Here is a 17,154-nt window from a genome sequence, read left to right as displayed (position 1 = left end):
TTGACCATGAAAACTTTACCTTGTTCACTGATCGATGAAATGAGGTTGAGGTCAAATGAAAACTGTCTGACAGGTATGAGGTACCAGTCACCACCGCCTGATCACTATCCCTATGTCGAACTTTCTTCCACAAAAGTCACAGGCTCAACAAAAAATCAGGCCATTTGTTTTCTTGGTTAGAATTGTTTAAGATTTTCTGCAAGTCAGGCCTTTTGTAACTTAATTTGTGGTATGGATTTTGGTCAGTGTAGAAGTTATGGTGACCTATTTTGCACACATATAAATCACTGATGGATAGTTGTCTCATTGGTAATCCATAGTTTTCTTATTGACTCTATAGCGAGACAGCAATCCTACATTACGTAATTAGTATTTAGTGTCATAATCAGTTTGTTTGATTGGCATCCAATTAAAAGATATAGACATGGGTATGACAATTTCAATGACACATCACCATCTGTATGCTACACTTTTGTCGGGAAAAGTATTTTTATTCTGTCCCTTCCTTCATGTAATCAGTTTCTGTTAAAGAAAGATCATTTTAAGAAGTATATTACATGTCTTTTAAAATGATTTCAACAAAACATAAATGTGAATGTTATTGTATAATGTTATCCCTTACATACATTGTGCAATTTATGTTTGTGTGTGTTAATGAAAATGTCAATGCTAAAATAATTGGGGTACTATAGAGAGTAATTTGTTTTCTTCCTGAGACGACCAACTTTTAAATTTTTTATGACACAACCATTATACCAATTTCATTAGAATAATGAATTATTGATCGATTGTTGGATGCCTAACATCTAGTGATAAAAATATACTGAGCTCCAATAGTACAGAGGAATTTAAATATAAACTGTTATCACAGAGATATGTGTCGCCTTTTTGTAATTTTGTAATTTTGATAATGCAAATGTTGAAATTAAAATACATGTAGCACTACTATTTATATATATAACATGTATTCAAAGTCGATGAACCATGACTGAAGGAACAAATATATAGCTGAACAATCTCCATGGAAATGAGGTGTGCCAATGTTCATACAACTGCATTACAAATACCATTGACTTATCATAAGTCGTTCCCTTTTAGGCTTTAAACAAACATTAACTTTTGTTAATGTGCAAGTACAATGTACCAATGAATTTGCATACTAAATATGATTGACTTAACATTAGCAGTTTATTTTAAACTGATCTAATCACAAACTAAAACATATGAACTAAGCAAACTTTTCAAACTCAATAGACCATGACTGAGGGGCCAGGGCCAAATAATCTCCATGGAAATGAGATCTGCCAATGCTTATACAACTATATACAGAATATGACTGCCCTTCCACTTGTGGTTCACCATAAACTAGACCTAATCACAAACTAATACATTGTTGACGACGTCGCTGAAGCTGGAAACAGCATATCTATAGCTATGTCTCACTTTTTTACTCTGTCAAGGCAAGAAAAAAAATTGATATGATGAATTTGACCAAAAGGCTACAGTTGGTTACAATATGTCTTTATGATATGATTTATATTTAGCTTGTTAAATATGATTTGATCTGGAGTATAAAATACAATATTGGTTGTCATAGAAAATTTAATTCACTAATAAATTCCATAACATAAAACTGTATCACAATCCTGTCTAAATTTGTTACATCATAATCTTTTCCTTAGCCCTGAGCAACTAAATAACTAGGAAATACAGAAAAAAGCTTGCTAGATTAATTCCTGTATATGTAATGTTGTTTTCACATGATTTCAAATACTAGCTGGTCGTAAAGTTTTTCATCTTTCATGGCTATACAAATTATATGTCCATTTATCAATTGATCACAAAGTAGAACTGACTGCTCTATGTGGTTCACTTTATTTAATCTACAGCTTGTTGCTTTGATGGTTCTGTTGATTCTAGGGTATCTGTTTGTGGTTCTGTTCCTGGTATGAGTGCAGGGTTCTGTAAAAAAAATAATATCAAATGCAACAGCTGAGAATTTATTTATTGTTTGTTTTCTTTACTTCTAGAGAGAAACTTCAAATACAATGAAGAGGTTAATTTTTCCTTTTCATATTAATTCAAAGTACTGATGGGTTAAGATGCATTCAATGTGTAGTGGGAACTATTAAAGTATTAAACACGGCATAACATTTCATGTATTAAGCATATTAATTAACTAGAGGCTCTCAAGAGCCTGTATCGCTCACCTGATTCTACTTGGGTTTTTGAAATCATATAAAAAAATATAAATTTGGCTAAAAGTGACAACACAACCTCATACGGAAAGGAACATTCAGGCTATGTTTAATTTCATTCAAAAGTCCCCCACTGGCGGCCATCTTGATCGGCTACAAAGTAACAACACTTGGTCAGCACCTCATAAGGAACATTCATGCCATGTTTGGTTTCATTCCATTCAGTGGTTCTCTAACAGAAGTCATTTGTATGCATTTCCCATAGAGTCCTATGTTAAACTAAGTCCCCCGCTGGCTGCCATCTTGGATAATGGATCGGCTACAAAGTAACAACACTTGGTCAGCACCACATTAGGAACATTCATGCCATGTTTGATTTCATTCCATTCAGTGGTTCTCTAAAAGAAGTCATTTGTATGCATTTCCCATAGGGTCCTATGTTAAACTAAGTCCCCCGCTGGCGGCCATCTTGGATGATGGATGGGCTACAAAGTAACAACACTTGGTCAGCACCACATTAGGAACATTCATGCCATGTTTGATTTCATTCCACTCAGTGGTTCTCTAAAAGAAGTCATTTGTATGCATTTCCCATAGGGTCCTATGTTAAACTAAGTCCCCCGCTGGTGGCCATCTTGGATGATGGATCAGCTACATAGTAACAACACTTGGTCAGCACCTCATAAGGAACATTCATGCCATGTTTGGTTTCATTCCATTCAGTGGTTCTCAAAAAGAAGTCATTTGTATGCATTTCCCATAGGGTCCTATGTTAAACTAAGTCCCCCGCTGGCTGCCATCTTGGATAATGGATCAGCTACAAAGTAACAACACTTGGTCAGCACCTCATAAGGAACATTCATGCCTTGTTTGGTTTTATTCCATTCAGTGGTTCTCTAAAAGAAGTCATTTGTATGCATTTCCCATAGGGTCCTATGTTAAACTAACTCCCCCACTGGCGGCCATCTTGGATAATGGATCGGCTACAAAGTAACAGCACTTGGTCAGCACCTCATAAGGAACATTCATCCCATGTTTGGTTTCATTCCATTCAGTGGTTCTCTAAAAGAAGTCATTTGTATGCATTTACCATAGGGTCCTATGTTAAACTAAGTCCCCCTCTGGCGGCCATCTTGGATGATGGATCAGCTACAAAGTAACAACACTTGGTCGGCACCTCATAAGGAACATTCATGCCATGTTTGGTTTCATTCCATTCAGTGGTTCTCTAAAAGAAGTCATTTGTATGCATTTCCCATAGGGTCCTATGTTAAACTAACTCCCCCACTGGCGGCCATCTTGGATAATGGATCGGCTACAAAGTAACAGCACTTGGTCAGCACCTCATAAGGAACATTCATGCCATGTTTGGTTTCATTCCATTCAGTGGTTCTCTAAAAGAAGTCATTTGTATGCATTTACCATAGGGTCCTATGTTAAACTAAGTCCCCCTCTGGCGGCCATCTTGGATAATGGATCGGCTACAAAGTAACAACACTTGGTCAGCACCACATTAGGAACATTCATGCCATGTTTGATTTCATTCCATACAGTGGTTCTCTAAAAGAAGTCATTTGTATGCATTTCCCATAGGGTCCTATGTTAAACTAAGTCCCCCGCTGGCGGCCATCTTGGATGATGGATCAGCTACATAGTAACAACACTTGGTCGGCACCTCATAAGGAACATTCATGCCATGTTTGGTTTTATTCCATTCAGTGGTTCTCTAAAAGAAGTCATTTGTATGCATTTCCCATAGGGTCCTATGTTAAACTAAGTCCCCCGCTGGCGGCCATCTTGGATAATGGATCCGCTACAAAGTAACAACACTTGGTCAGCACCACATTAGGAACATTCATGCCATGTTTGATTTCATTCCATTCAGTGGTTCTCTAAAAGAAGTCATTTGTATGCATTTCCCATAGGGTCCTATGTTAAACTAAGTCCCCCCGCTGGCGGCCATCTTGGATGATGGATCGGCTACAAAGTAACAACACTTGGTCAGCACCTCATAAGGAACATTCATGCCATGTTTGGTTTCATTCCATTCAGTGGTTCTCTAGAAGAAGTTTAAAATGTAAAAAGTTAACGACGACGACGGACGACGACGACGGACGACGGACGCCAAGTGGTAAGAAAAGCTCACTTGGCCCTTCGGGCCAGGTGAGCTAAAAAATGGAGATATTTTCCAATGATGGACAAAGGGAGATAACTCAAATTTTAAATATTACTTTAATATAGAAAATATATAAGATTCAGGCACCATGCACATTGTTTTTAAAAGCAAACTAGCATAATTTAGTAACTTTAATATATGAATATATATTTCATTAATAGATATCTTGAATTGTTCATGGATAAAATGTATTGAATGTTGTGCTTCATGCACTTGTTTTTTTTTCTATCCTAAAAACAGTGATAATCCTAGAAAATTGATAATTACCATTTTCTGTAAATTCAGAAACTATTGTGTGCATTTATTATTTCAATTTTGTCATGTTAGACTATAACGCAATTTTCACTTTTAGGGATATTGAAAAAAATTCTGTTTAATTCATATAAAAATAATCAAAATGCAATTTTAAATTTATTGGCATTATACACCTGTCACATTTTTCGCAAATTTCTGAATTTACAATAAGCTAAATAAGGGTTTTCCGTGCATAAATGCAATATTTACCTTAGAAGAATAAACATGTAGTTTTTAACACTTTATGCAATAAAAAACAGGAAGAAAATCCACTGTAAAGTAATGAGCAGAAAGAGCATAAGAAAATCCAATACTTTATCATAAACAATTGACAAATTGATATTTCTACTCACCAAATTTTTACTTCTATTCACCAACTGTTCATATGTCCAGTAGTGTAACTGTTAAAAAAACAAAACAATATGGTCACAACAGAGTGGGATGTCAACTTTAAATTTCAAAACATGTTGTACACACAGAAATTGGTATCATAGGGTATTTTTCAAATATCACAAGATCTGTTTCTTTGTTTTGACAGTTCAATTTGGTCCTTATATATCATGCCATGGGTTCAAATGGTTATTTCTTACCTTTCAAGTTTGCTTTTATAATACATATATACGAAACATAGTAGTGTGTGAACTTCATATCTAAACCGAAGTTTTCAACATTTTGACTGGCCGATCTGGCTGTAAAGAGATACATTTTGTTCATCAATCAAAGGAGATGTGGAATACTGTAAATTCAGAAATAATGCCTGCATTTATTATTGTAATTTTGTCATTTTTGACTTATCTGCAATTGTTGTTTTTGTGATATTGAGAAAAATCTTGCTAAATTCATATAAAAAATTTCAAAATGCAAGAATAAATTAATGCGATTATAAGTCTGTCCCATTTGAGCAATAATATACCCATCGCAATAATTTCTGAAATTGATGAGACTGTCATCAAAGTGAGAGGGTTAGGGCTATAAAACCAGGTTTAATCCACCATTTTCTACATATGAAAATGCCTGTACCAAGTCAGGAATATGACAGTTCTTGTCCATTCATTTTTAATGCGTTTTGTTATTTGATTTTTTGCCATGTGATTATGGCCTTTCCAAATTGATTTTCCTCTAAGTTCAGTATTTTTTGTGATTTTACTTTTTTCTGAATTTACAGTATACAACAAAGGGACAGCAACCCTTTTTTTCTAGGTAATCTTTAATTTGTGGAGGGCAGCTATTAGTTGCTTCACAACACAGGTTATATCTAAAAATGGGGATTATTATAAGAAGGTACATAAATCGAGCACAGCGGCAACTTAAAACATAATGTCAATAGGACATCATCATTGCAAACACAACAAATATACCTATAAAGACAATCATATGGTTTGATATAAATTCTATAAAAAGTATTTACCTGAAGCTGTGTAGGCATACCTATGCCCTGTACTCTGAACATAGTATTTGATAAACTAGTGTCTAACTTGTGTACCTGTAATCAAAATGTAAACTTTTTAAAAAATCTTTAAATTTTATGTTGAGGCAAATATGTGTGTAAAAATGTTGTGAAACAAAATTATAGAATACTGTAAATAAAAAAGTTTTTTAATGCTTTTTTTTTGTAATGACATAACTGCAATATTTTTTATTAAGATTTTCGTAAATGCTGCATACTAAAAAAATTATCAAATATTTAAAGTCATAGTTTTTATGTTCCAATGCATATTTCATCACACATTTTGCATTTATCAATATACATTAAACAAGGATTCCAACAACAGTGGAAAGTTTGTAGAAATTTGACAGAAGTCATACCTATGCAGTTTATCTAATTTGATTCTTTATTTAGATTTGTCCTGAATTTATTTGTTTATTGAAATTAAATTATTTACCATAAAATAATTCCATTTTTTTTATCAATTGAATTTTTTAATTTAACATTCTAATTATGGAACATGAATTTTGCCTTGTATTTTTTGGGCGATATCAATTGGCGCCAAACTGTAACTCATTTGCGCCACAACTTAATTTCGCCAATGCTTCTTTTGCGCCACCTAATTTTCTAAACTAGAGGTATCATTTGCGCCAATAAAATAATCATCTAATTGCGCCAATTTTATTTATTTTATAAGTTGTTTGAAATATTTAGGACAACATTTATAGGTACATGTACAATCAGCAAAAAATTCCTCTGACATTGTACACAGAAATTTTAAATTAGCCTCGCATCCTAATAAATTTATCCCACTTTCGGGATCTTTACACAAAACAAATTCATCATCTTTGTTTATAACAACACCAATATCATCAAATATTCTGTGAATTTCTGTCCTACATTCAGTAAAACATGTATAGGTATGTTATAGGTAAAAAATATTTACAGGTAAATGTTGCGCAATTTCATTTCATTTATTGGCGCAATTAATATCATCAAAATAAAAGAGAGTGGTGCAATTAATACCTTTTCAAAACTGCAATTGGCGCAAATTGGTTCATGCTCTATTTTTTCATGTTTGATTTTGTCTTTTAATCTTCCTTTTTTTTTTAAGTCTGACATAATTTAATTCATCAACTTTTTCTATTCACATTGTTTTGATTGTAAATGAGAACAATAAGTGACATATTAAACTTACTCTTCTAATTAACTCAGTTGTTTTCTAAAAGACATGTTCATCATTTAATTAAGACGTCATATTTATTCATGTGCATCTAATTAAGTTGGTATGAATTTGTAATTGTACTATCTTACGACTTTATTTTAGGTCGTACATGTTGACATTGGTACATGTTTAAAATGGTACCAGTTAACTAAAATTCCCTTGCATACTATGGACAACATTTGTGCAATCTCAAGTCTAATTTTTTTCTGAATAATTTGAGTGTGCATATGAATAGGGCAATTTATACATCCCACACAGACAAATGATTGTGCCACTTTAGCAAGGATTTACCATTAGGACTGTAAAATCCTAAGAGGAGAATATATTTATACCTCATCAACTCCTTGAAATGTTATCTAATTTTAATATGCATGTGCATAAAATCATGAATGGTCATAAAACTTACTGCTGTAATATCAAATCTATTTATTAAGGCTGTTGTAGAAATCATAGGCCCTCGGCTGATATCTATATGCTCTCCAGCTCTGTAAACTGTCACATGATTTGATGACTCAGATTTTGAGGCTATGGATGGTATCTGTTGTAACTTAAATTTATTGTCCATAAACATTTCCTCTGCTTTCTCTATTGTCATATCAAGTCTTTCAAATTTACAATCTTTTTCTTTTAACCTTGAACCAATCTGACTAATACAACGTAACTCAACCTGTAATTACAAAGAAAGCACACAATATGTACATGCATGCATAATGTTTATTTGTATGTTTAGTGAAACATATTAACAATCAAAACTAAAAATAAATAATAAGCTAAATCAAGTAAAATGTGATCTTACGTGTATATAAACCAGGAGTATTCTAATTGGAAGAACTGCATGTTTGTCTTTTTTAAAGTTTTATACATGTTATATATACACCCATTTTGTACTCTTTTACTGAAACAATAACCAATGTTTAATATCAAAATTACCATATTTCAATACAAAGCCTTAGTAACTAAATCTTGAAAAGAAGCAACCATCAGAATTTTTCTAAGCCAATCCTCAGGTTATGTTCGATAAACTTTTGTTTCATACAAATTTTAATCTGCATTGCTTCAACACCAAAGGTTAAATTAATAATTTTTATCTCGTCTTGTATTTTTCAAAATTCATTAATGCATAATTTTGGATTTAAAGATTGACAAATCAAGCTAATGGCAATATATGCCTGTCCAAAATATCTTGAATTAAATATGAAATAAAATGTATACATTACAGTTTTTACCTCAATGTAAGTTACATATACTTACTGATGAAGGTGACCAATCTGGCATATCTAAATCTACATCATATACAAAACTGCCACTACGTACTGAAAAATAAAAACATAGTTTTAAGTTATTATTATTATTATTTACAGTGCTTATTTCATGTATATATAGGGCTTATCTAAAATAAACAATTACGCTAAGCCCTTTACAATGCATATAATGTGTCAATGTTTCAAAAGAAACAAATTCAAAAAATGTAAAAAAAAAAATACAACAAAAATGTAAATATATGAAAATTAAAAATTATTCATTAAAAATAATTTTTACAGATAAATAAATTTTGGAAAAATATTAAAAGAAAATCAACAGACATGACAGAAGAGCTATTTGTAGAGCATGTAGAAATTGAACTTATAGCTTTGTCTACAAATAAAAAGTGTAAAGGAAATAAAAATGCAATAAATAGTAAGTATGATACATTAAAACATATTCTCAGATCTAATGAAAGTCTAATACTGTCTTGATTATTAATTATGTGGAAAAGCCTGTCTAAATAAATAAGTTTAATGTTTTTCTTACAGATTCTGTGTTGCTTAATTTTAAACATCGTCATCACTTATACATGTGCTTGTGATAAAAATGTCAAACAGGCTTAGTATCAAATTGACTGTGCATGAGATTTGAATTATACTATTTAGATAAAAAGATTCCACCACAATAGATTTTCCAATCCAAACATATGCAGGGTTCAGAAAACCTCAGATTTAATGAAATTGGAAAATTTGATATCTAATGGTCATTACAGAACTCAATTAGTGTTACAATTCACTTTAATTGTGTAAAACCTGAAAACATTAGATCTATTCAGTAAACTTTTACTTCTTAAGGTTCTTTTATCAAATAATATATCCGCAAAGTTATCATCCACACAGATATAATTTAATTTTGGATGCAACGCGTCTTCTGATTGGCTGACGTTATTTTGTTATCAGCCCATAGACATAATTTAGTCATGTGACCGTGACGTCATCAACGTTTTTTCATGGTTTTCTACGGTTTAAAATGGAATTAAATTATAAGAAATGACTGTAATTTTTTTTCTGTCTATTCGAAATAACATAAAAAATGTGGTGCACACTGTTAAATATCCCGCTACGCGCGTTATTCAGTGTGCACCACATTTTTTATGTTATTTCTTCATAGACAGAAAAAATATTACAGTCATTCCTTAATTGTCGTTACAATGTTATGATAATAACTATTTTAACATTTTATACCATCAGGTTTAGGAAAACTGCAAAGCTGAATATAGAATTCCTCCTTAAATGCTGTTTCTAATACTCCTCCTAGTATCATAGAACAGGATCTCCAAAACGCCTATATAATAAAAATAAGGTGTATCAAATAAAGTATTGTTTTAATAAAATATGACTTTTTTATGTAGAGAAAATGAAAACCATACTAATCCCACATGATTATTTTTTTTTTAACTTAACTTGAAGAAGTATTACCGAAGTACTGTTTTACATTTGTCTAAACATTCCATACAGGCTATATTACAATTGAGTATATTGAAGGTGGTACGGTGACCTATAGTTGGGAAGGTGGTACGGTGACCTATAGTTGGGAACTTCTACATCATTTGGTCTCTGGAGGTTTCTCATTGGCAATCATACCATTTTCTTTTATTTTAATTTAGGTGTCATACCACCAATTACTCCCTCAAATTTAGAACGTATGTGAAAGTAGGCCTTCTCGGACAAAAAATAGTGCATTTGATGTCATTGTTTACTTAAACTAACCAAAAAATTGGCAGAAATGAAACTTTTGGTGAAAGAGAAATATATTAAGACCATTTTGAGCTAAAATTTACTTGTTTATGAGTTTGCATTCAAAATTGAGGATTAATGCACTCCATAGTATACTAATTTAAGATTTCCAGAAAACCAGGGGTTATTTTTAGTGGTACCTCTATTCGAAAGACCTTTTCTTTTTTATATGATTTTAAACATCTGTTGAAAATTGGCATGTAGAAAGTTGACACATGTACGATTCAGGATATACCTGGTTTCTATGACGTTAAGCTTAAGGTAAAATATTTAGAAAGCTGTGAAAATTGTAAAATTTGGTTGAACAGATAGGGACTTTTAATTGGTGGTATGACACCTATAGTTGGGAACTTCTACATCATTTGGTCTCGGGAGGTTTATCATTGGCAATCATACCATATATATATCTTTTATTTTTTTTTATATCTTAAGAAGCATACTTATTACAGATTTTGGAAAAAAAGGTATTTGACATTTTACCATGATTTATATGAAATGAATGTTAATTTTTTCTTTCTTAACTTTAAACCTTCACGTATTGATTGACATCTGGCAATGATTTCCCCTTATTTTCCCTCAAACTAGTGCTAGGAGCTGGCTTTGATTTGTAGAGAGGTGAAAATGTTTGCTCTAAATTGCACTTTCTTTTTTCTCAAATTTTTATTGTGTGGGCATCTATATTTTGATTTGGTGTCACGGATTGATATACAATATCCTTCCATTTTAAAACATTCAATTCCAAATAATGGCAAATTTTGTCTTGGTTTATTTTCAATCATTTACTAACCTTATTGACCATTCTTGGATCTTCATCTCTAAAATGTAAGAATGATAGCTGACAGTCTTCCATTAATGGTCGATGCATATCCCAGAGTTTTCCGTTCACTAATGCTAAGACGGCTTGGTTTCCAATGTGTTCTGTCATGTCTAAAAACGGGAACAAAGTATTTTTTTACAAGAAATCTTGTGTTTGGATTGGAAAAATACCATCTTCTATGTATGAATCAAATACCATAACACTGTTGGAGTTTATGTGATTTCTTACCAATCTGTTTTCAAGTGTTCAAAATAAATTAACAATAGCAGTTCATTTTTTAGTAGTTAACAATAAGGTAATTGTACATATCAAATTCCAGATTTACTTCAGCCATGTCAGCTGTCAATTTCCAATATTATCTTGAAAATTTTTATATGAAAAATGAAGTTATCTATACTTCATATCTGAATAATAACATTCCCAGCTCATTAAAGCAGGTGTACAAGTTTAACAAAAAAGCAATCTTCCTATGAAGTTATCTGGGTTGAAAACTGTATGAGTTGATAACAGAATTAAGGTACCAATTTTCCTCTGGCAGCCCATCTACCCAACATCACCCTTCTTTAAGCTGGATTTGGACTTTGTCCAACCTGGCCAAAAGCAATCCAATGAAAATATTTCAGATTTAATAGCTTTTTTCAAATAAAGATTAAAACTTAACTAGACAAAGATGGATCATTCATTGTGCCTGTGGACAGGTTAAAAAAGCAAACTTGACACAAAACTCTGTAATGTCATAAAACATGTTTAAAAGAAATTATATCTGTTTAATGAGAAATTTATCTATTTTAAAACAAAGACAAAAAAGAATTAACTCCCCTTGACCACATATTTTCAATTTTGTAAAACTGCTATATTTTGGAGCCAAAAAGGGGTCTTACTGGACCTACTCCTTTAAGAGCCTGTCATCAAAACAAATCTGTAGGGTCTAGGATGCAATATATTCACATGCAACATTAATTGTAATAATTGGTAATACATGTAACATGTAAATTAAAATGCACTTGTGTTATTATTTTGATATGATTAATCAGATAGATACTCACGCATAGCACAGTTATATGGAGTAGATATCCCTTTGTTCATGATTAGTGTACATGATTCAGGCAAACCAGTATATTGCACTTCCACTTTTTCAATTCGTTCATATAATGATAACTGTCTCTGTTTTTCTGCTTCAAATAAATCATTTCTTTTTCTTCTGACTTCAGCATTTGACAGTTTTCTTGTAGAAAAGAATCCTGTTAAAAATAGAAAATAACAATGATATAATAAACATGATAAACATATACTGGATGTACATGTGTGCGACTTGAATTGGATAAATAGAACAATTTCTACATATTAGACAATTAGTTGTGTAAAAGATTCTACTGTCATGACTGTGTGAACATTGCTACTTTCTTAGGCTGATAAACATTTAATTTTATTCTCTTGTTACGCATTCTATACGTTTGTATATTTGTTAATTTTGATATATTGTATGTAAATATACTGTCCTATCTTCCAACTTTACTTTAACTTATCGATCTAACTAATGCTCTTCATTATTGGAGGAAATAAAGATATTTATTTAGAGTAGAAAATACTGTACATCATGTACATGTGGATTCATTTTAAATTAAGGAAAGAGTGTTTTCATGGATACTTGAATCTGTGATTCATGACTTGCTGAACATTTAAATTTCATTCACATTTTCCCAGGTTCTATGAAAATTACTTCCCCATGAATAATTATAAATCAGCAGTATATTTACAATAGTTGCAAAAGTGGCAATTACTGGTAAATTGAAATTTTCATGGTTTTTTAACACATAGCTATATAGTCAGATTAATTTCTTGGGAGGCCAAATAAAATAATATGTTTGTTTCCTATTACATTCTTGTTTTGCCAAAAAGGGATTTTTTTTTACATTGAGTCTATACATGTAGGAAAGAAATTCTGACTTTTTAAAACAATGCTTATTAAAAAATTGTTTGGCATAATACATGAGTAGATGTTGGAAATGATCAATACTTTGTTCCTTTTGCATACCTTATGCATAATCAGGTTTATGAAATTAATGATATTTATTGAAAAAATATAAATAAGAAGATATGGTATACAGTAACTGTCTATGACAAGACCAATTGACATAATCATGATAATAGAAGTGGACAACTATCATGACTATAGGAAGCATGTTAATCTATTGTAATAAAAATTCATAATATCTAATAAAATTTGTAGATTTAGCTAACAAAGTCCTTATATTTGTATAAAGTAACATTCTTTTATAGTGGAAAATTGTTTAAACGTTAAATAAGCTACAATTAAAAATTGCTTGCTAGTCCCTCTCTGTGATTAATATTAGATAACTCTGGTTACTTTTCCAATCAATCTATCATGAAGGGGAGATAAATCAATCAGCTTTCATTTATAGTCTTTTTCAAAAATGATGAACGGCTCTTTATATTGGTATGTAATCATTTTAAACGTTTCAAATTTAAGAAATTATATTGGTACATCAATGTCTTTGATACACCAATAACAAAAACTGAAATATATTGAATTGATACATTTTGTAATTATTCAAAATTAAATCAGAAACCTATACTTAATTATAAAATAATGAACCTGTTAAAGGGAGACAATACTCGCATAACTTTTTTTCGAATCGGCACATAAAACAAAGGAATGTCACTCTTGCATACAAATTAAATGGCACATCAATATAATTAATTAACTGTGCATTCGTGCTCCACCTTCAATGAACATGATGAAGATTCTAAATTATAAATATAACCAAAAGTTGTTAATCTATAGGATAGTGAAGACTAATGAAAGCTAACCCACTGTAAAAACTATTTCTTTGAAATTTTTTAAAACTTACTCAGAAAAATGCTCTAGCCACTTGACTTTCATAGCTCATAATTAACGTTTTTACACAATAATAATAAAGTAGTTAAAGATTATTTGCTCCTCAAAGTGTAAGACTCAATACAAATTGTATGCTTGCATCATCTTATCCAAATACAGATTTTTTAATTAAGTCCTGAACATTTTGACATTTGTTTGACTTTGTTTATTTTTATCAACACATGATCAATACCGGTTTGTTAACAAATCACACGTACATGTGAACATAAGATCTGACTAAATACCTATATCCCGATTTCGTCAGGTAAATATGCTACTTTAGGTCACTGTCATGACTGTATGGCCTTTAATAATGAGCAATACCCATAACACATAATCAGTTTGTATGGTTTATTTTGCTACATGTATTTAAATTGTGCTTAACGAGTAATAATATTGCAATCTTTTATAGATATATACAGCCAGTCGTGCTCTAGGAAGTTTAATGACAAAAGTGGTATTAGCAGGAGGAATGACTCATAAGGTGTACACTAAACTTTATACAGCTACGGTGGAACCGATATTACTATACGGTAGTGGCATTTGGGGCACTAAATCGTTTAGTGCTATTTCAGCTGTACAAAACAGAGCCTGCAAATATTTTCTCTCCGTTGGAAAACTGACCTCGAATGTAGCTACTCGCGGTGATATGGGATGGACATCTTGTCACACAAAACAACGAATACATTACTGTAGGCTATTGTGTAGACTTCTTCGCACCGAACAAACTAGAACATCATATAAAATATTGAAATGGACATCTAGGAAGAAAAAGGGCTGGGCTTTTGAAGTTGACAAAATTGTAAATAGTTTAAACATTAGAGATATTGTGTATGACTTGTCTTATTCCATAAAAACTGTTATGAAAACTGTTATTGAAAAATTGGTAGAACTCGACAATACAGAGTGGCACAGAGAACTTTTCAATGATAGGCGCAATATACAAAATGGTAATAAATTACGCACATATAGACTGTTTAAAAACAATGTAAAAACTGAACCGTATGTTTGCCTAAATATGGCCAGGCCGGAAAGACGAACTATGGCTCTGTTTCGGTCCGGTGCACTACCCCTTGCCTACGAGATCGGCAGGTACTCCAGGCCGCCTATTCCGATAGAAGAAAGACTCTGTGTGTTTTGTAACCCTGGTTATGTAGAAAATGAAAAACACTTCCTTCTTGAATGTGAACTTTATAGTGACTTACGGTACAATTTATTTTCCGAATGCTCCAAATATATTGATCACTTTAGCAATCTTGATATGGACGATAAATTTATACAAATCATGAACTGTTCAAGTATCCAACACTATTTGTGTAAAATGTTACATAAGTTTTTTATTCGAAGAAAATTATTTTCATAACAAATTTATTTTAATCAGAATTTACAACTGTTCCTCAACGTAAATATTTTTACCAGTAGAAAATTTTAATACAGGCAATAATTTTTAAGCTTTATATTACATTGTTTACGTCAATTTTAATCATAGTCAAGAAATTATTATATATTCAGATTTTTAATTTGTTTTTAAAAACTTTGATATAAGAAAATTTTACAAGTATAAGAACTACGATATAGGAAAATTTTATAAGTATAAGAAACAATTTTAATGAGTAATGTTTAGTTGTTTTAACTATATTGATCAGTAATTGTATAAAGTTTTATAATGTTAGTGTCTCATAAGTCAGTATTTATGGCTGGATATTGATTGTTTTATGTGTAAATATTATAATTGTTGTATATGTTTTATGGCAATCAATATGTGACACTTTAATAAACAAATTTATATATATATCAAAATGTCTTATTAATTATTTCTGGGACTATTATTGTTTGATATTCAAATTAACAGGTAATTTTAATTAATTATAATTAGATCTGATTTGATTACCTGAGCATATAATTAACTAATTGGCTAACAGGTGCCTAAGTTTAGTTACTATAACAACAACCCTCTAATTATAATTAATTAACATAAATTTATTTTGGAAGACTGCTTAAAACAACAGTATTTTTCTTTAATTTCAAACACCACAAATTAAAATTGTCTAGATGCAGGAAATGTTTAGTTTGAAGAATCAATACCCTTATGGCTACTGTGTTTATCTTGAATTTATATATAAATGAAGAGTTCCAATAAGGAATATAAGGAAGAGATGATTTAGATTAAGAAAATATATTCTTGTCTGAAACCCTTGCATTTGAACATTATTTTTCAAAAACATTTTTGTATAAATTTGTTATTCTATTTTTTTTTTTACAATATTCATGATATATGTACATAAATTTATATTGCAAATATTCATCTTTATATCACTATTGGTATCATGTCCACAATGGATGTTCATTTAGCAATGTGATTGTAAATAGAGCAATAACATTTTTTCAATAGACTAAAACTTTGGATTATTAAATGAAAAAAGATGGTAAACAAACAATGTATCACTTTTTGTTTAAAACTTGTTTTCTGCCAACACCTATACCATGTATACACAGGATCATAAGATATATGTATTTTACTCTCTGAATGAATTTCTTTATAAGATGTGTAAATTTGACAGCTATATAATAATGTCTTAGCTATTCTGTGTCAAAATAAACTTCAAAATGTTTTTTATCTATCTATTAAACTAGTAATGTAACGGTAACCGACTTATTGTGGTATTATCTAGCCATGAAACCTCAGGTAAAAATTAGACAACCCTGTCCTTATTTCAAGGATAATTAGTTATTGGGGATATGTTCTTCATTTGGCGGATCATGTCCAATCTGAAAAGGTTGAATAAATGTCACATGAATTTCTGTTTGAGCATTTTTAATTTATAAAAGTATTAAAATCATTAAAAAAAACTGTGAACGGTGTTACGAAGATTCAACTGCATTTCCCCCTTGTACATATTGAAATATATTACTTTTATGAGCCAGAGGAAAGTTCCTAAAACACAGACAGGTTAATTTTCGTGCATGCATTTTCAGGGTAGACAATCTGTTATCGATCAATGTTAATATTTTACTTCGATTTTCTTTGTCACATTGATTATAAAAAAGCGCATAGGCGACTGTGAAATATTATCTTCT

At 31.1% G+C, this 17,154-nt stretch overlaps 1 protein-coding gene across 1 annotated transcript; it reads right to left on the bottom strand.

Moving 5' to 3' along the window:
* Window positions 1-1,584: 1,584 nt before the first annotated feature.
* Window positions 1,585-17,141, bottom strand: LOC139506035 (large ribosomal subunit protein mL39-like). The gene is made up of 9 exons (XM_071295324.1): window positions 16,989-17,141; window positions 12,224-12,418; window positions 11,148-11,287; window positions 9,809-9,908; window positions 8,571-8,632; window positions 7,726-7,986; window positions 6,077-6,151; window positions 5,022-5,069; window positions 1,585-1,962 (listed from the first exon to the last, which is right to left on the bottom strand). The coding sequence occupies exons 1-9, from the start codon at window positions 17,044-17,046 to the stop codon at window positions 1,879-1,881; spliced, it is 1,023 nt and encodes a 340-aa protein (XP_071151425.1). The 5' UTR covers window positions 17,047-17,141; the 3' UTR covers window positions 1,585-1,878.
* Window positions 17,142-17,154: the final 13 nt, after the last annotated feature.

Source organism: Mytilus edulis, unplaced genomic scaffold (assembly GCF_963676685.1).
Source record: "Mytilus edulis unplaced genomic scaffold, xbMytEdul2.2 SCAFFOLD_170, whole genome shotgun sequence".
Classification (NCBI taxonomy): domain Eukaryota; kingdom Metazoa; phylum Mollusca; class Bivalvia; order Mytilida; family Mytilidae; genus Mytilus; species Mytilus edulis.
The sequence above is the reverse complement of the archived record's forward strand: the minus strand, read 5'-3'. Positions and strand labels throughout refer to the sequence as shown.